Genomic DNA, 18097 nt, shown 5'->3' with positions numbered 1-18097 from the left:
GTCCTCCGTGCGGCGTGATGAGGCTAGTCGCCTGAAGGTTCTACCTTAACTTCTCAGGACCTCAAACCTCAAGGACTCAAAGAATGGTAAGGACCGTAAGGGCAGGGCAGAAGATAGGTGGTTGGTACTACGCTCTGAGGCTTGCTGGGCTCCATCGTAGCCCCGCCGCCGCAAGGAACAGACGGCGTTTCTACTAAGAATACCATAAGGACCGAGCAATCACAAATCAAGGACCGCTTGGAAGCGATTCTAGAAGCCCCTCTCCTCTTGTGCAATGAACAGTCCTTGCAAAATTCATCGTGGCCCCATCAGGGTCTACCATTGACCGTCAACAAGAAGAAAATTTTCTTGATAAGAGACCGGCCGATCCGTCGATGACGGCACAATGGACCTAGATCTTAGTAATTAAGACCACACACAGCTACTCCGTACACAGCATAAGGCAATGGTTCTGTGCATGTGTGTGATGCATAGGCGAGATCCCAAACAAAGTTGAGGGGCTGATATGTCTGTAAATATCCAGCTGCTCCGTGGGTTGGTGGTAACATGAACCTAAATGCTGTTGGCCTGGTCTGCTCCATGCCCTAGACATGCACCTCAACTAGAATGTCCGAGTCGATGCTGTTGCCCTTTGCGCCTTCACAATTGAGTTGAATTGCTCCCAGGTGCCCTTCAATTTCCTCGACTAGGGTCCCCGTCTGCTGTTTGAGGGCTCTGGCGTATTGAGCTGAGGTTGTCAAAGAATATGGACATAAAACAACCCCCCCCAAGCTTTAGCGAACTCCAGCGTCTACTTATAAGACCATCCCAGTGGTTATTCATTCTGCCACCGGGACTGCACCCGGTAACATACACCGTAGACTGGGGTGCAATTGAGCCGGTGTGAACTCCCTCAGCCGGTTGCACAAAGTCACTGCCGCGTTTCTCTGCCAGAATTCCCTTTCTCTTACCATTAGAAATCGAACGATTCGTGGCTGATCGGAATGTGTTTCCCCACGAAGCCGACTACAGACGGTGTTGCCAGCTTCACCGCAGACTCTTTTTGGCGGACCCTCGGCTTCCCGTTGGTAATGCTTGGTTTCGGATGGTAATTTTCCCCCTGGACACAGCCCCCACCACTGCAAGTTCGACTGTTCTGCGCTCGTCACACCGACAATACCAAGTCTCCCGAGACCTGCCCATTCCATCGGCCCCCCCGCAGCATCAAGAGCTTCACCGTGACCAGATTCGAGATGCGGTTGCAATTCTCCCCGGTTTCTCTTCGCCGGTCGGGGTAAAATGGGGTCTGGAAGGGTGAAAGAACGGAATTGGTCTCTCCGGGGCTGAATATTGCCCAGTCTCAGATCGACCCTATAAATGCAGGATGCCGTTGTTCTTCTTCTTCTTTTTTTTTTTTTTTTCTTTTTTTTTTGTCTGGGGAGAATCCGGCCCAGTAGGACGTCGAATACCGAATTGGAGTTTCCAGGGGAGAAGTTCTTACGTATGAGTCGAAACTCCGCCTATCATCCGCACTAAACCCTTTTCATCGACGTCCTCCGACCCAAAGCGAGCAAGCCGAGTCTAGCCTGAACTTGTCGACTCAGGGCTGCCTCGGGCTATACCTACTACTAGTATACTACGGAGTACTACTGTATAGTTAGTACCGTCTATACTTTACCTATACCATTCATACCATCCAAGTACACAAGCCAGTACTAATCAACTTGCTCAACATGCATATCCTGGTATGCTTCATGTTTCTCTCCTCAATCCAATCAATTGAACTATGATTTACTTGCGCTTCAAAAAGGAAAAAAAAAATAAAAAAAAAAGTCACCACCTCGACTACCCAAGAAAAAGGACCCATACTAAAACCCATCTGCCTTCCCGCTCCCACAGGTTGTGAACGACGACGGACCTCCCTCGCGCCGCCTGTCTCCATACATCCAGCCGCTGGTCTCCGCCCTCCAAGCCGCGGGCCACCTCGTCTCCGTCGCCATCCCCGCCGCCTCGCGCTCCTGGATCGGCAAGGCACATCTCATCGAAGCCTCCCTGAAAGCCACCTACGTCCCGCCGCAAGCCTTCCACAACGACGGCACCTGGAACGAGACCTACACCCACCCCGGGCCCAATGACAATGACACCGATCCCCCCACCAATGGCACAACCACTACAACCCGCGCAACCCCCAGCAGCGGCAACCCCAACGACGAATGGGTGGTAATCACCAACGGCACGCCGGCCAGCTGCGTGCAACTCGGGCTCTTCAACCTCTTCCCCGACCGGCCCCCGATTGACCTGGTCATCTCCGGCCCCAACCACGGCCGCAACGCCTCCACGATCTACAACCTCTCGTCCGGCACGGTGGGCGGCGCCCTCGAGGCCGCCACCTGCGGCAAGCGCGGCATCGCCATCTCCTTCGGCAGCAAGGAGGAGCAGCCCGCGCTCGTCATCGCGGCCGCCGCCCGCCTGGCCGTGCGCGTCGTCAACCACCTGATCGCCCACTGGGACGAGCGCGTCGAGCTCTACAACATCAACGTCCCCATGCGCGACGACGTCGAGTCCCGGCCCGTGCTGTGGACCCGCACCCTCCCCTACTACTGGGCCAGGGGGTACCTCTACGCCGAGGCGGACAGTTCCACGCAACAAACCCAACAAGTCAACGGAGCCTCGGAGACGCAGCAACAGCCTGCAACGACACTCAGACAAAGGGACTTCAAATGGGGCGCCCAGCTGTTGGACATGAAGAAAGCGCTGCAGGCCAGTGAGGAGGGGACGGATGCCCATACCGTGCTGAATGGGAGTACCAGGTAAGCAAGCAAGCTGGATTTTGGCATCATTGGGGCAACGAGCAAAGGCGCGCCATCGTGAGAGAAGAGCCAGCGGCGAGTGCTGCAACTCGTTCTCCGATTCAACTTGCATTTGTTCTTGAGAGTTACTGGGCTAATTCTGGTGGGGTTTCCCTTGTCGCATAGTGTCACCGCCCTTCGCGCGAACTTCTGGCATGTTCCTGGCTTGGAGGGAACTTTGGAGTTGGAATGATGATGATGATGATGACGATGCATAAAATTAAAAGTATATATCACGATTCGCTCAATATGCATAATCGGATAAGGTGGAGGGGGGAACAACAAAACGACATCCTTTCATGCATGGGACGGGATCGGATGATTATCACGTCCTCTTTTCTTTTGCGACAATTAGATATACCCGCAACGGTTCTTTGGTTTATTTACTTCTGGTTCTACGCTGCATTATGTTCGACTGGATCTTGGAAAGGAACTCGATATATATACGATGGCTTTGATTATCTGTTTGGAGGGGCTTGGGAAGGAAAAAATGTTTCTGTCTGAACATTCAATCATGATAAGGATTATGCAGACTTTCTTGGTTATACTTCTGCTTCAGCATGCGGATATTGCGCTAATTACATGGAGGGATGAATTTGGTACGCCGGCTACGGCGCAATCGCAAGATGGATGGTAATATCATATTGCAAGGAAAGAAGAATAGAACCCAAACAGTCGGCAGGAGTATCATTTGCGGGAATATCAAATGGGTCATGAGGAGCTTAGGAAGTTGGAACAGAAAGAAGAAAAAACAATGGACACCGGGAACCGTGGCAGACATTACCCTGATGCCTACAGCGCCCGCGCTACCTCACCTGCACCGCTCTCGACCACCGAGGCCTGCTCAGCACGCATCTTTCCCTTAGCCGCAGCCCTCTCGCCGACACCCATGCGTCGGGCGACGTAGCGTTGCGCGACAACCCCGACGGCCAGAGTAAGGGACTCTTCGATCCACTCCGCGGCCCATTCGCGGGGATCCACGCCGCCGCCCTGGATAATCTCCGCGATTTCCTCGGGCACAACGGTCTGAGGCAGGTTGGCGTCTTCGCTGTCAGCGTCGTCAGTGGGAGCCGCCGTCGCCTCGAGCCAGTCGATCCATTTCTGAGGAACAGCCTGGGAGAGTGTGTGGAAGGCGATGCCGTGGATGGGGTCGTGGAGATATAGCGCAAAGACCACCTCGTCCTCAGTCTCGGCTGGAGCGTCAACGACTCCTGGCGGGGTGGCTTTTTCAGTTGTGGGGCCCGCCTGGAAAAGGTCCGCCGCTGTGGGCTGGCTGATGGCTTGGATGGCTAGGAAGATATCGCTACTGCGGACGGGGTTGCTTTCGCTGAGATCTTGAGTGGCTTGTTTCGCAGCTTCCTCCACTCCCCCCCTGGTGGAAAAGAGCTCGGTGGCATAAGCTTCGGCGCTTGCGCGGGCGAGCTTGGTGGCTTCGACGGAGCCGCGGATGGCCGAAAGCGTACGAGGGTGGCCGGGAGTGACCGTCCGCCACCAGGGCCCATCGTGCCATCCGGGTCCCGAAAATTGAAGACCGCCGATATCGAGTCCGCGCTTGGGCGCTGACTCCTGGCCGCGCTGGATGACGAGAAGATCGCCGCCCTCTACCTGGGCCATCACCCGGGAGAAGACTGCGTAGACCAGGGGGTCGATGCTGGGGTATCCGGAAAGGTCGTGAGTAATACGGATCTGCAGACGTTCATGAGAGGAGATCGGAGGAGCGATGGTGTGGATTAGGGATGTGAAGGTCGGGATGGCCATGTTGCGAAGCTCGCCGCCTAGGAACCGAAGTCAATACATGTTCATATTTGAAACAGTCTTCTAGAAGACCATACCTAAGTCTCTCAATGCGCCGACATTTCCCTTGACCTGCTGTGCCCATTTCTGCGCTTCCTCATTCTGCTGGATCTCCTTCACAGCGGCCTCGGCCTGCTTCATGGCGGCCGAAGCAGTTGCGAAAATGCCCCCCCACCATCCACCGCCACCGCCGCCACTAGATGTAGCTGCCTCTGTTGCGACGACTTTCTCTGACTCGGACTTGATGACATTGGTACTCTTGTTCTCCGGGACCGGGGCTCGCACACTTTCACCCGATCTCCGCGGGACGGGTTTCTCCTCGCTAGCCCGACCGGCCGCAGCGGGCTTGGGTGACTTGATAACTGGACGGGGTTCGTTGGTCGATACACGTGGGGTACCCGGGCCACTGCTAGGACGCTGAGCAGTCAGGCTGTCCAGCTCAGCAAAGATGTCTTGTTCGGACTGCGTCGTCGCAGTAGCGGGGGGTTTGGAGGCAGTCTTGGAGGGTTCTTGGTCGACGGCCGACTCCACGGTCAAATCGTCAAATTGAGCTAGAAGCTCATCATTTGTGGGTTTTGAGGACTTGGGACGCATGGTGACGTTCTATGCGGACGCACTTTAGAAAATCAGTTCTGATATATCTGTATGTGCTATGGGGAGGGATAAAGAAGGAGAACAATCGATGTTGGTGGAGTGAAGCTCTCTTGGTTGTTTTGGGCGGTGGAGACGGGATGACCTGTGCCAAGAGGCTCAAGTGCGTGGCCGCCTTCCGCCTTTGACAACCAAGGCTTGTATGGGCTAGTAAGGAGGGGAACTATAAGTTATCTACTCGAGCATCATCGGAGCTTGGGCATAGCAGAGATCAGTCACTACGCAGTACTATGCCTAATGATACTTTGTTACTTTGAGAGAATTGAGTATTGAGCTTTGCGCCAAACTAGCGCCCACTTTTCGTTATCATGCTTCTTGTATGGGTGTTTGTTTGTTTATTTTGCCAAACAATCCCAATCAATATGAGCAGGAAGATCCTTCTGATCATCTTTTCATAGCCTTCTTACCGATTTTCTCGGAGCAATGTCAGAAAGCAGTCAATGCTAATGTTGGCCTCTGTCACATCGAAGTTTATTTCGGAAAAGTCCTCAGTTTTAGCCATGATCAAAATCCACTCTTCACACCGCCTGTAGATCGATCGATCCCACTAAGATATACTTAGTACTCTGAATTCCTTTTAGGAATCATCAGACTGCCACTGCTAGTCTTGTCTCCTGTCTCTCTGCAACACATCTCGGGACAAGTGGATGTACATTACTCACGGAGAGGTGACCTGCAGGCTGCCTGGCCCAGCTTCCTCTTCCTCGTTTGTAAAGGCGAAATGACGAGATCAAAGGATTCTCCAAGCTTTTTTGATCTTGAGACATGATATCACACGATGATTGCGCGGAATGGGATCCCGCCGGCACGGTCAGATCATATTATGGCCACACAACTCCTTACAGATGAGTGAAGTGTGCCCGAGGTTGATTCGTCGACTTCACAATCCATGGTCCACCGGATCTGATCTGTCTTTCTTTACAACAAGGCTAAAACAAGGAATTAAGTATTCTCTTTTTCCAGAAAAGCTCATCACAAAGCCACCAGGCCATATACAACCCTCACATGCTGCTGCTGAAAGCCTGCTATGACTGCGAGCTATCTCAGTGACATCCGCAATGATCAAATTAGGGTGTTCGTAGCCCGAGTGATTCCTACAGCCCAAGTCGCTTTCACCAATGCTTTAAACACATTGAGTTCTCAGATCGTGATCGATTCATTCCCAAGATTAGTTGTCTCTTTACCGGGACACAAGAGTAGTAACACGCCGTCGATCATGATCGAGTGCAAAATGCGCACTATGCGGTCCTTGGCGCCTAGCGACCCTTCTGGCCACCCGCCGGCGGACAGAGATAGATTACAGATAAAGAGGACGCATGGCATAAAACAAATTGATTCCCACCTTCTTTTGCATCCATCGACTTGCACATTCATTGTACTACACAGATCAGACCTTTCCACCCGGAAAGTCATCGCCAGTTTAGCCGCAAGTATCCCGATATCAATTACAGGTACAAGGCCCCTACACTAGATAGATCGTGGCACTCAAGAAGTTAACAACGTGCAGAGGACATACCTTGAAGATCGACCGACCTCCAGAATAGCCCGAACATTCATCATGCGCCTCCCATATGTTGCGAACCCCCCGGAGACGAGCGATGCTGAGGAAGCTGAGATCCTAGCACAAACGCAAGCCCGACGTGCCCCCGGAACGCTGCTACCTCTGGACTTGGCACTGATGCACTCGTTTCCAGTCACGGATGGCTGGAATTCATTCATGGGCGCCCTTCGCACGAGGACGAGTCTCTCGACCATTGTCCGTGAGCTGATCATGTGTCGTGTGGCTGTCCTCAATGATGCCTTGTTCGAGTGGGAGCAGCACGCTCCGTTGCTGAAGGCAGGAGGATTCAGTGACGAAGCGCTAGAGCTGATTCGGCAACCAGAAATCTGTCCAGAGGCACAGAAAAGGGCGCTCAGCAGGGAGGAAAGCGTGGTGCTGAAGTATACGGACGCTATGACCAAGACGGTCAAGGTGCCGGAGGAGATCTTCCAGGAGGTCAAGGAGTGTTTCGATCATAAGCAGGTGGTGGAAATTACGGCGACGGTAGCGGCCTACAACGGTGTTAGTCGCTTTTTGGTTGCATTGGATGTGGGAGAGAGGAATCATGCTAAATGCTGGCATGTCTAGTTGGATGGTATCTCTATAGATCTTTAATTTTCGGCAGCTGGATCTTCCATCTTCGACACAATGCCGGGGGGTGATTAAACATGTATTGTCAGTTTTGTTCGGTGTTGTTGCTCCGAGGAGTATGTTTTACGAGTATCACATAAGTACAGTACAAAGTGAATATAGTCGATTAGCGATAAACGACCGCGAGGAAACCGGGCCCACCGAGCCAAAAAGTGTCATCAACAAGGCATAGGCATAATAACATTTTCATAGCACAGTTATCCGATACATTCCCGCCCTCTTCTTTACATAAAAGGTAGTATAAAGTGCGCGCTCACCACGGATTCATTCCGGGACATTCCACAGGCCAAGGGGGTAGGGGTCTAAACCATCAGAAGGATTTCCGCAGTCAATCAGGCCATTGTCGACAAGGGTGTTGAGACTTTTTCCCCTCATAGTATACTAATCCAGCTTCCACTACTACTTGGATCTGGTTTCTATTCTCCCTCTTAGTTACTATTGACTACCTAAGATGATGTCACGTACATCGGGTGACGATATTTACTTACTCCATACCAAGCATCAATTCCGATGATAGCGCGGAAGACGCAGAGCTTCTTGTTGGCTAGACACAGTTCAAAATGTACTGTACAGTTCACATGAGACGATCATCAATTCAATTGTACCTGGTACAGTCTTATATCGCAGCATATCGCAGCATATCAATCAAGAAACCCACTAGGCTAGGAAAATAAGATGAAAGATGGGGGGGGGGAATGAAACGGATAGTCAATGACCGACGCGGTAAGTTAGTCTTGCCATAGGCAAATTGGTTTTATTGAGGGAAATACCAGTTACCGTCAGGAAATCACCGGGGAGTAGACAACTACAGTGGCTGTCATTGGCTCCCAGGGCCATTGAAATGGCTGCATGAGAAATCGGACCGGAAGATGGGTTTGTTCCGGAACATCCAGAGTCAGAGATTCGCTGCGGGCATGGATCCAGAGTGGTAGAGAAAAAGGGTAATCGGCGTAAGGTACGGTCACGGCGAGGTACGAAGTTGGTTTACCTTCAGACTCACTTTACCTACAACAGTTTAGTGTGGTTAGTTAGACTTACCTTACTATTACTACTAACCTACACAGTACCACGCAGTCTGGTGTGTGTGTGTGTGTGCCAGTTCTACTACAGTACTAACTTACAGGTAGTTAGTTCCAGTGAGTGAAGGCGACTTGACTTGCTGGCTGTAGTAGTCTACAAACTCTAGTCGCTTTTTCTTTTCCTTTCCCCCCCCCAAAGTATTCAACTTCGACTACTACAACATCCCACAATCTTCTCTACTTACTTACTTCTCCTACTGTTTGCTTTGAACCTCGGATCATGTATTGAATTTTTCTCCCACTGCTATCTACTGCTATTGCTTCTACCCACCTAATTTTACCGTCATCTCCCTTTCTTTTTCACCCTCTTCTCCCTTCTTCCTTTCGCCCACCTGCCTACTTCCAGTCCGGCAGACTTCATACTTCCCACTGTTACCACCAGTGTCCACACACCTGACTAGTTTCTCTCCACTCGCGTCACCCTCATCAAGCTCTGCTTTGCTATCTACTATTCGTATCAATTCTCTTCCACCCGTACCCCTACCTTTGTCTTTCGACTCTATTTACTCTTTGTGACCTCTGTTTGGTCCGGGATTGAGATCATCGTTTCTTTTTCCCCTTCTTTTCCCTGCTTACCCGCTCGACTTCTACTTTTGCATTTCCAGAAGTACAAGTTTCTACTATCCCTGTCCACCCTTCGCGACCACCCACATTCTACTCTTACCTGTAGACAACACATCGTTGTTCTACCCAGTCATACCTCGAGTCTGTTAGCGAGATTTCTTCTTCCCTCCATCTTGACTATCAATCTCCTGCTCTGCAATACAGACTGGCTCTGTTTCAGCTTTCACAAGGTATGTTACATATCACCTGCTTGAGCCATACTTTTGCCTCCTTGTGCCTACACCAGCCTGCCTGCCACGTTTCTGTCAACGCTGGATCCGTGATGGATCGCGAGGAGGCTGCCCAATGCCTATACCACTGTTACTGCTCCCCTAATCAGCGATTGTGTTTTGGGGCTTCGCCTTGCTCACCCTTCCCCCTCGGGACATCTGGTGTAGAAGCTTGCGCTGCAGTTACTTCTGGCGGCTTGGCACTACAAGCGAACTTTTTCAACCCCCAAGTTCCTTCACTAACGCGACTCCAGATCCCCAGTCTTGGGCATCGAGAAGGGCGATCCGCGTGTCCCCTTCGTCGAGAAAATTTGTCTCTTCTATTGAATATTTTCCCGAATATTCTTCTTGATAGTCTCTGCTGGTGTTGCCATGGATTCTGTCGCTCAAAGCGACTTGGAAATGGACAGCCATACTTCGGACATGGCCAGCCAGGACTCCCCTCTGCGCCGACAATTCTCCGAGCCACTGAATGCTCGTTCTACCTCAACCCAGGCCTCTCCATCCCCCTCCCCAGTAACTCAATGGACCAAATGCACTTTGTGCGGAAAGCTCCTTGAGTATAGTAGAGGTTCTGATTCCCAAAATAATGTTATGAAAGCCCACATTGCCACTGCGCATCCGCACATTGCTGCGCCCAAGACGCGTTTTGTCGCGGAAGGCGGCGATGACCAGTCACAGCTTGACGACGACGAGGAGCAAATGGAAGATGAAAGCGTGGATGAGAATGCAGACGTTGACGCCAGTGACCTTCACGAAGCTGAGGATGATGATGACCATCATGCAAATCATACTCTAGAAAACGGCGTGGCCGACACTACTGAAGTCGACGACGAAAGCTACAAGCTACCAGAAGATGCGGATGGCGAAGAGCCAGAGGTTGCCGAGGCCGATGTGTCAAGCCAGTTGCATGAATTTTCGCGCGCTCAAGATCCCGTGACATTGGACCAACGCCTCCATAACCTCTGGAATGTTCACGATGTCCACCAATTCTGCAGTGATCATGATGAAAAGACTGCCAATCTAGAACACTCCTGGACTACATTGGTCAAGGAATCGAAACGCCCACGAAAGCGCGAAGCCCCTGATGAGCTGCAAGACCGACCAGAACCTTACAAGAAATCGAAGGTCTCTCCAGGAGAATTTCTTGAAATCACGCCTCTCGAGGAATTCTTGAGTCAGCTTCGAGACCCTGAGCACCGTTCCTACGAGGAACTCTATGCTATCACTGAAAACGTCGCTTTCGCTCTCAAGGTATGGCAAGATGAGTATATGGCCATCGAAAGGCTGAACAAGCACGCCACCCGACACAACGCTAAACCAATCAGCGATCCCAGAAAATTACTGAGGCCGCAAGTCTTTGAGGATAAGAAAGAGGCTATGCTCTACGGATACAAGCATGAGCCGAAGGAAGATAAGGTGGGCTGTCAGAATCCGTTCACCCAGGGCGGCTTCAAACCTACTCCGGCCCAGTATCGCAAGATGACCGCCAAGCTCGGGCCCAATCATCCCAACCCAGATGGCTGGCCTACTATTACGAAATTCGGAGTCGAGCACGTCCCTAAATTCCAGAACCCGCCTCGGGAGGACTTTGTCGGCAAGGCTACCCGCAAGCGAAAAGCCGCGGAATTGGAGGCAGCCAACAGAGAAAAGGCGTCGTCGGTCTCAGACGAGGCCGCGACAGACTCACCCGCTCCGGTGGAACCAGAGGAGAATATACGTCAACGGCGCACGCGCACCCGTCGCCAAGGCACGGATTTCGAAGATCAATCCGACTCCGCTTCCGCTCCGCCCATCCGGTTTGCCACGCGCGGCCGTGGTAGCGGGCGCGGGCGCGGGCGAGGTGGCATTCGTACCATCACGATCAATGGCCCGTCTGACCCGTCTCAAGCGCCAGCGCTAGTGGCCCCTCCTCGCTCGACGACAATTCGCATCGAGAAGCCCACCACCATCCTGCAGACTCGACCTGGCACAGTTCAACTGACGCCTATTGAGCCAGCGCCGAGTAGTAACCAAGCAGCTGCACCTCCGGCGGGCACCCCAGTCGGGAGCACCCCGGAAGACTCGATCGACCCTGCGGAGCTTGCTCGACGACAGAAAATTGCCAACTCGAAGAATCCAAAGCGGACAGAAGCTATGCTCAACCATTGGGCCCGGTTCAACAAAGAGGGTCGGGTTCGCAATCCCAAACGCTCCAAAGCCCAGATCGAGGCGGATCGCGCGGCCGAAGCTGCCCGCAAAGCTATCGAACCGCCCAAAGTCGGTCCACGAAAGAAGAAAATGGACAGTCCGGGCTATGTAGGCCCGAGGATCGAGCAGGGAATTGCACCGGCTCCAGCTCCCATTCAGCCTGCCGCACCTCCTCCTACCTTAGCTCCCAATCACCCGACTCATCCTCAGTTGGCGCCGTTGCCTGCACCGCGACCTCCTCTGAACCCTTACCCACCCATTGACACCCGGGGAGTCCCCTTCCCTGGACCTCACACTCTATTCCAACAGCCGGCACCTCAACCTTACCGCACACCTTATCCGGAGTATTACAGTCCTTACGCACCCACGCTACCACCACCACCTGGCCACCCACGCCCTGCCTAGATCTTGGTTGACCTTATCATTAAAATATCTATTGCGCAGTTCCTAGGAAAAAGTTGGATGCACCATGTACACTACAGTGATTCTTGTGCATATGTACTACCATCCTTGTGAGGCAGCCGGGAGACTCGCGTGTCAGTGCTTGTCTGTTTTGTCCCTTCTATTTGTGTCTTGCTAGCGATTGGCGCCGGGGCTTGATTCTGCTGTACCATTGTGGGATTCTGGGTTGGTTCAACAGGTCTGTTGTGGTGTATCGATTTAAGATTTCGAGGCTTCGCGGGTATGTACTGTACATTGTTGGATGGAGAATTGCTGGCTTGGAGCATGAAAAGCTATTAGATGTAATATATTGACTGTCGAGCAACACTGACTTGATTCTAACAAACATTGCTTTGGTTGTTTGTGCTGTTGTTCTGTTCCTGAATGTGAATTGCGTAACATTTTGGTCCTCACATGCAAAGTCTTGATTAGATCTGAGACAGACCTTAATCAAGCGGACTCCGTCATATGGAGGTATATTGCTTTAAGATGTCTGAGCTATGACTATTGAGTGTGAAGAAAGATATTATCGATCACATACGATCACCTAGTAGATAAAACTTGCTTCGCTAGCTAGCAAGAGTCAACCTGATATCTTACTTCTCAAGGACTAAGCTATGATGTCGTATCATGTGACTGACGACGCATGTCCTGCACGTGACAAGGCTCACCGAACCAACCTCAATCTCATCAGCGGCGACTCACTCGCGACCAGAATCTCTGCATTCCAGTCTACTCCACCAACCTTTTTCTCTTTCTCTTTCTCAAATATCACGAAGCGACCAGCTTCACAGTCTCATCATGGGCAAAAAGAGACGCGGACCCACGTTAGAAGAAGTATTGGCTCGTCCGTGGTGCTACTACTGCGAGCGCGACTTCGATGACCTCAAGATCCTTATCTCCCACCAAAAAGCCAAGCACTTCAAGTGCGAGCGATGTGGGCGCAGACTGAACACCGCCGGAGGTGAGTTTTCCATTATCCTATCAAGACGAGGAAGCCATTGTCTAATCTGGGTCCTTGGTTCTTAGGCTTGTCCGTGCACATGAGCCAGGTACATAAGGAGCAGCTGTCGGCGGTCGACAATGCTCTCCCCAACCGATCCAGTCTCGACGTCGAGATCTTTGGGATGGAGGGTGTTCCCGAGGATATCATCCAGGCGCACAACCAGCGGGTAGCGACACAGTTCCAGCAGGCAGAGGCCGAACGGCAGGCCGTGACGGGCAATCCGCCTCCCGGGACGACGGCGACGGGTGGACAGCCGGCGAAGAAGCCCAAGCTGGAGAGCGTTTCGGACCTCAAGAAACGTCTGGCGGAACACAAGGCGAAGATGGCGGAAGCGCGTGCGGGCGGCAGCAGTGGCGAGGCTACGCCTGTGGGAGCCGGTCAGACACCAACTATGGGTGGATACGTAAGTGATTTGTTGGCGTTTGAATCAATTCGACTTCGTATACTGATGTCATATCTTTCGGACAGGCCGCAACGTCCACTGCACCACCGCCTGCGACCACTCCCTCTCAATTCTCATATCCTCAGCCCTACGGCGCCGCCGCCGCCGCCGCTTCTCCCTTCCAGCAACCCCCTCAACAAACGGCCAGTCCCGTGTATCCGACCTTCTCGCCCGGTGGCCAGGCGAATGCGCAGTATGCTGCTCCTCCCACGACCTTCTCCCCGCAGCCGTTCCCGACTGGAGTTTCCGGCCAACCGCCGTACGGTGCCACACCTCCGACATACCCGACGCAACAGTCCCCTCCCCAAACACACACCCCTCCGCAGCCCGGGGGCGCATTCCCACCCCGTCCTGTCGGGTTACCCGCTGCGCCTGGTCTCCCTCAGCGTCCGGCCGTGGGGGCACCGCAGGTCAACGCCTACCAAATGCAACAGATGCACATGGGCCACACGGTGCCCCCGACGACCACCATGAACGGCGCCGACAAGGCTCCCGGAGCGGCGGCGGAAAGCACCGGGTTCTCCGGCTCTGTGGACGATTTGATCTCCGGGGCGGCGAAGCAGGCCGAAGCGGCGACGGCGACGGCGACACCACCGACGACGACCACGACGACCACGACTGGCGGCAAACCGGCCGAGGGCGAGGACCAAAAGCCCAAGAAGGACAAGTCTAAGGCGCGATTGGTGTATTCGGATAATGAGACCAGCCCGGAGGAGAAGATGGCTAGGTTGTCAAGGTACGCATATGTTCCTGACCAGCGAGGGGAGACGGTACTTGAAGAGCTTCCATCCGCCGTGGTGGTGGGGGCGATCCGGGAGTCGGACACGGTGGTGGATGCGACGGATTAGTGCGAGCACATTCGTACACGCAGACACAAACACATGCCGAAGAAGAAAACAAAGCAAAGAAGAAAAGTTCAAAAACAAAAAGAAGTTCAGTGCATACACATCAGCTAAGTTTCTGTTTACACACACACACACACACACGCACACCAAACTGGCAATGTCTTGTTGTTGCTACTACTTGACTCGGTGGCAGTGGTAGGCCGTGACCCTGACCTTTGGGCATGGCCTTCATTTTCTCCTTCGGAAAAGTGAGCACCGACTGTGCATGCAACAAGAAAAAAGAGTAGTTGGTGAGTGCAGAACCTTTTGCTTTGTTACTTTCTTCGATATCGAACGAATCGACGATTCCAGGGATTTTACTCGATTGATTGAGGGTTGGGGACAAGATTGGACGTTTAGTATGGAGGCCGAGGTGCTATATGACGATGTAAGTTGCGTCTAGAAGGTAGGCCACTTGAATATTGAATATCAGATATCTATCAGTAGTAGTCGGTAGATTTTGTTGTTGAAGTGTGCACCCCAAACTTATCATCATTGTTTTTGCTATACGCAACCGTATACCCTCGCCCCGCACAGTAAACAACCCATACCCCAGTACCAAACCCATAAGGTACCGTCAAGTCATAACCGGATCCGGTCGAATCCAAACCAAACCAATCCCTCCCCCCCATAATTCATTTCCGGTTCAAGACCAACCCCCCAAACACCCACACCCCATAGACCGCCACGAAGCTCAACACCGTGGGCACGGGCTTGCCGCCCGTCCGGATGGCGCGCGGGATCGAGCTGCCCGACAGGACCACCGAGGCCAGCAGCGCCAGCTCCGCGCCGTAGGGCTGCGCCGCGCGCAGCCGCAGCCCGCTCACCAGGTACAGCAGCCCGACGGTCAGGCCCGCCGCGATCGAGGGCACCGAGCCCGTGCGCAGGTAGCCGATTGTGCCGCCCAGGGAGGTCAGGAGGGCGAGGGTTAGGGCTGTTGTTGACTATTCTTTTGGTGTTAGTTTATCGATGGTTTGGGGGTGTTGGGGTGGAGGTGGATGTTGTGGTAGGGGGTAGGGTTGAGGGGGTGATGGTTTGCTTGCTTCCTAGCTGGGTGACTAGCTGGGTAGCTGGATAGCTGGGTGGTTGGGTTGGGTTGCATTGGATTGAAGTTGCAGGATTTGGGGGAATGGGAATTGCTGCAGTGGACGTACCATTGTGATGGGGTTGTGTTTTGAAGAGGTTCAGGTACAGTACAAGGGTGAGTTGTGGTGTTGGTGGTGGTGTGGTGTTCAGATATGTTACGGATCGGTGGTTATTGGCGCCGGCCACTTCCAGGCTTATATGCTCCTACTCACTCCCGGCGAAATGGTCTGATATCCGGGGTTGCTGGGGAATTAGTAATGCTTTCCCTTTCCTTCCTTCCCTTCCTTCCTCCTTCGTTCGGGCCTCCGGGCCCGGCGGGTCGGCGAGTCTGGATCCGCCTTTATGCATCATCTACTGTACTGTATACATCATCATCAATATAGCTAGTCTTCATCTACTTCTATCACACTCATATTTCATGTGTCACATAACACGTTTAGCAAGCATATACAGTATCATCGCATCATTTAAACTTTTCCCTTTTCTCTTTTCCCTTTCCCTTTTTTTATCCCACCAGCTCATTTCTACTCCCTTCATCCCCGCCTAGCCGTATTCTCAACAGCTCCATATCCACCAGTTTGGCTTTCCTCCGCACCCTCCACCTCTACCACCACATCCTCCTCCTTTCCATGAAACCCATCGGACTCCTCTGTCCAAAACACCGGAACGGCACTGACAGCTCCAAACACCGCCAGAAGCCACCACGGAATGATGATGAAGCCCCGCTTCACCCCAAAAGAAAACGCCGACCCTGTCAGCGCCGGGCCCACCGCGCGCCCAATGGCACTGACACTCGTGCCCACCCCGTTCAAAGTCCCCAGCACACTCAGGCTGGCCGCCGAGTTGGTGAGGAGGATCGTCGTGCAGGGGAACCCGAAGATCGAGGCGGAGAGCTTGCCCAGCATCAGCAGAAACACGACCACGTGGCGCAGAGACCCCGGCACGAGCGCCGTGAAGGGCGTCAACAGGTAAAGCACGGGGAAGACGATTGAGACCACCTTGAGGCAGTTGAGCACGCCGTACTGCTTGGCGGCCGCGGGGAAGATCAGGAACTGCACCATCATGCCGATGATGCCGATCAACGTGTAGTAAATTCCGATGGTTTGGGAGTCTGATGGCCAGTTAGCACGTACGTGACCGAAACAACACAGGATGAAGACACCCACCCACACCGAACCCTCCAATGAATTTGAACGGCAGACGCACGTCCGGGTTGCCTTCGAACTGCTGCGGCGGCGTGTGCAGGAAGACGGGAAATAACGAGTCAAACGCCATGGTATGCATCGACATGAGTGAGTACGCCAGCAGAATCAGGTTGGATTGCGGGGAGAACACCTCCGCCCAGCTGGGTTTTCGGGCTGACTTGGTGCGCGTGGTTGCGCGGCGCTGGCCCAGCAGCGCCGTTCGTTCCTCATCGGTTTCTGTGATGGTTGTTGTCGACAGTGACTTTTTGTCTGATCTGGCACTCCGACACGGCCGCGTCAAAGCCTGACCCAACACAAGCCCATAATCGCGTTGATGCTTCTTTGCAGCCAGCGTTTCCTAATCAGCAGCCCCACGAGAGCATCCGTCAGCACTTTCCCCCCTCCCCTCTCACAGTAGGTATACGAAGCATAACTCACCTCCAAAAACAAAAACCCCGTCCCAATCCCCACCACAAAGAACCCCGCCGCCGCCAGATTCGGCAACAAAAAGGGATACCGTCGCAAAAACTCCCAACGTCCAAACACCTCCGGGTGCTTCTCAACCGGACGGGCCAGCGCGCCCCCGAAGGCGGGCCCAAAGATACTCCCAATCGTCCAAACGAGCGGCATGATGCTGAAGGCACGCGGCTGCAGCTCCTTCTCGGGGACCATCTCGGCGACCATGGTGCGGATGATGCCGACGTTGCCGTTGAGGAGGCCCAGCAGGCCGCGCGCGATGACCAGTAACGTCAGACTGCGCGCGAACCCGAACACCAGCGACATGACCATCGTGCAGGTCAGCCCCGTCAGGATGACGGGCTTGCGGCCGACCGTGTCCGACAGCGTGCCCCAGGTGACGGCCATGGCGGCCTGGCTGAAGGAGGTCACGGCCGCGGTGATGCCAACCCATTTGGCGATCTCGGGCTTGGGGACGCCGACGGATTCGATCATTTCGGGCTTTTTGGGGGTTAGTTTAGTTGGATTGGGGTTTGGGGGTTTGCGGGGGTATGTATGCTACTCACTAGGTAGGGGAGGACGGAGGTGAGGACCACTATGGTAATGATGGGGGACATTGTTAGGATGGTGAATGCAATGTACGGACGAGCCGCGCGCAACCGGACTTTTAATGGAGAGGGCATAAGATATGCATACCTGGCTCTGCGAAGCGACATATTGCTGTGGTAAATAACCCGGTCAGTCGAGGAGAGTTCTTTCGATGTGAGATCTTGACTGGGTGGGTGTAACCTCAGCCGAAGCAGATTTCTGGACTTACAAAGAATGACCAGCTGCCGCACGGGCAGCTGGGGGGTTTTCTTCAACATGCTGACCTGGTGAGACCGGGTCAATAGCAAGAAGAAGAAAAAGGAAGAGGATAGAAAGTGGGTGAAGAGGTGAAGAGAAAAAGAGAAAAGAAATTGGGGAGGAGGAAAGAAGAGAAAGAAGAAGCCGAGAGAGAAGCCGGAAAGAAGACTAGCCAGTCGAGGCAGA

The 18097-nt window shown here is 53.3% G+C and overlaps 7 protein-coding genes across 7 annotated transcripts; 4 read left to right on the top strand and 3 right to left on the bottom strand.

The window, feature by feature from the left end:
* The first annotated feature begins 1422 nt into the window (after positions 1–1422).
* BO66DRAFT_389046 (5'/3'-nucleotidase SurE) lies at positions 1423–3033 on the top strand. The gene is made up of 2 exons (XM_025646711.1): positions 1423–1724; positions 1879–3033. The coding sequence occupies exons 1-2, from the start codon at positions 1713–1715 to the stop codon at positions 2791–2793; spliced, it is 927 nt and encodes a 308-aa protein (XP_025507283.1). The 5' UTR covers positions 1423–1712; the 3' UTR covers positions 2794–3033.
* Positions 3034–3313: 280 nt separating this feature from the next.
* Positions 3314–5307, bottom strand: BO66DRAFT_342761 (DUF5427 domain-containing protein MTC1). The gene is made up of 2 exons (XM_025644472.1): positions 4661–5307; positions 3314–4603 (listed from the first exon to the last, which is right to left on the bottom strand). Exons 1-2 carry the CDS (start codon positions 5214–5216, stop codon positions 3621–3623), a joined length of 1539 nt encoding a protein of 512 aa, XP_025507282.1. The 5' UTR covers positions 5217–5307; the 3' UTR covers positions 3314–3620.
* Positions 5308–6397: 1090 nt separating this feature from the next.
* BO66DRAFT_389042 (carboxymuconolactone decarboxylase family protein) lies at positions 6398–7597 on the top strand. The gene has a single exon (XM_025646710.1). The coding sequence runs from the start codon at positions 6832–6834 to the stop codon at positions 7399–7401; it is 570 nt and encodes a 189-aa protein (XP_025507281.1). The 5' UTR covers positions 6398–6831; the 3' UTR covers positions 7402–7597.
* Positions 7598–9615: 2018 nt separating this feature from the next.
* Positions 9616–12007, top strand: BO66DRAFT_222739 (uncharacterized protein). Its single transcript, XM_025642697.1, has one exon. It carries the CDS (start codon positions 9749–9751, stop codon positions 11969–11971), a length of 2223 nt encoding a protein of 740 aa, XP_025507280.1. The 5' UTR covers positions 9616–9748; the 3' UTR covers positions 11972–12007.
* A 704-nt stretch (positions 12008–12711) lies between these two features.
* On the top strand, positions 12712–14781 carry BO66DRAFT_389040 (putative C2H2 finger domain protein). Its single transcript, XM_025646709.1, has 3 exons — positions 12712–12971; positions 13037–13416; positions 13482–14781. The coding sequence occupies exons 1-3, from the start codon at positions 12809–12811 to the stop codon at positions 14301–14303; spliced, it is 1365 nt and encodes a 454-aa protein (XP_025507279.1). The 5' UTR covers positions 12712–12808; the 3' UTR covers positions 14304–14781.
* Positions 14782–14819: 38 nt separating this feature from the next.
* Positions 14820–15516, bottom strand: BO66DRAFT_389039 (TMEM14 family protein). Its single transcript, XM_025646708.1, has 2 exons — positions 15494–15516; positions 14820–15283 (listed from the first exon to the last, which is right to left on the bottom strand). The coding sequence occupies exons 1-2, from the start codon at positions 15494–15496 to the stop codon at positions 14975–14977; spliced, it is 312 nt and encodes a 103-aa protein (XP_025507278.1). The 5' UTR covers positions 15497–15516; the 3' UTR covers positions 14820–14974.
* A 293-nt stretch (positions 15517–15809) lies between these two features.
* Positions 15810–18019, bottom strand: BO66DRAFT_389038 (MFS transporter). The gene is made up of 6 exons (XM_025646707.1): positions 17883–18019; positions 17762–17785; positions 17632–17660; positions 17048–17566; positions 16592–16967; positions 15810–16536 (listed from the first exon to the last, which is right to left on the bottom strand). Exons 1-6 carry the CDS (start codon positions 17929–17931, stop codon positions 15959–15961), a joined length of 1575 nt encoding a protein of 524 aa, XP_025507277.1. The 5' UTR covers positions 17932–18019; the 3' UTR covers positions 15810–15958.
* Positions 18020–18097: the final 78 nt, after the last annotated feature.

Source organism: Aspergillus aculeatinus, assembly GCF_003184765.1.
Source record: "Aspergillus aculeatinus CBS 121060 unplaced genomic scaffold BO66scaffold_7, whole genome shotgun sequence".
Classification (NCBI taxonomy): Eukaryota; Fungi; Ascomycota; class Eurotiomycetes; order Eurotiales; family Aspergillaceae; genus Aspergillus; species Aspergillus aculeatinus.
This window is presented reverse-complemented; position numbering and strand designations above follow the sequence as displayed.

What these genes read in the sequence shown, in the direction of transcription:
- BO66DRAFT_389040 (XM_025646709.1), top strand. Translation starts at nt 12,809, where the DNA reads ATGGGCAAAAAGAGACGCGGACCCACGTTAGAAGAAGTATTGGCTCGT. An exon ending in CAGACTGAACACCGCCGGAG is followed by an intron (nt 12,972 to 13,036) that starts GTGAGTTTTCCA and finishes CTTGGTTCTTAG; the next exon opens with GCTTGTCCGTGCACATGAGC. An exon ending in CACCAACTATGGGTGGATAC is followed by an intron (nt 13,417 to 13,481) that starts GTAAGTGATTTG and finishes TCTTTCGGACAG; the next exon opens with GCCGCAACGTCCACTGCACC.
- BO66DRAFT_342761 (XM_025644472.1), bottom strand. Translation starts at nt 5,216, where the DNA reads ATGCGTCCCAAGTCCTCAAAACCCACAAATGATGAGCTTCTAGCTCAA. An exon ending in CGGCGCATTGAGAGACTTAG is followed by an intron (nt 4,604 to 4,660) that starts GTATGGTCTTCT and finishes TTCGGTTCCTAG; the next exon opens with GCGGCGAGCTTCGCAACATG.
- BO66DRAFT_222739 (XM_025642697.1), top strand. Translation starts at nt 9,749, where the DNA reads ATGGATTCTGTCGCTCAAAGCGACTTGGAAATGGACAGCCATACTTCG.
- BO66DRAFT_389042 (XM_025646710.1), top strand. Translation starts at nt 6,832, where the DNA reads ATGCGCCTCCCATATGTTGCGAACCCCCCGGAGACGAGCGATGCTGAG.
- BO66DRAFT_389038 (XM_025646707.1), bottom strand. Translation starts at nt 17,931, where the DNA reads ATGTTGAAGAAAACCCCCCAGCTGCCCGTGCGGCAGCTGGTCATTCTT. An exon ending in GCGGCAGCTGGTCATTCTTT is followed by an intron (nt 17,786 to 17,882) that starts GTAAGTCCAGAA and finishes TATTTACCACAG; the next exon opens with CAATATGTCGCTTCGCAGAG. An exon ending in CATTGGAGGGTTCGGTGTGG is followed by an intron (nt 16,537 to 16,591) that starts GTGGGTGTCTTC and finishes ACTGGCCATCAG; the next exon opens with ACTCCCAAACCATCGGAATT.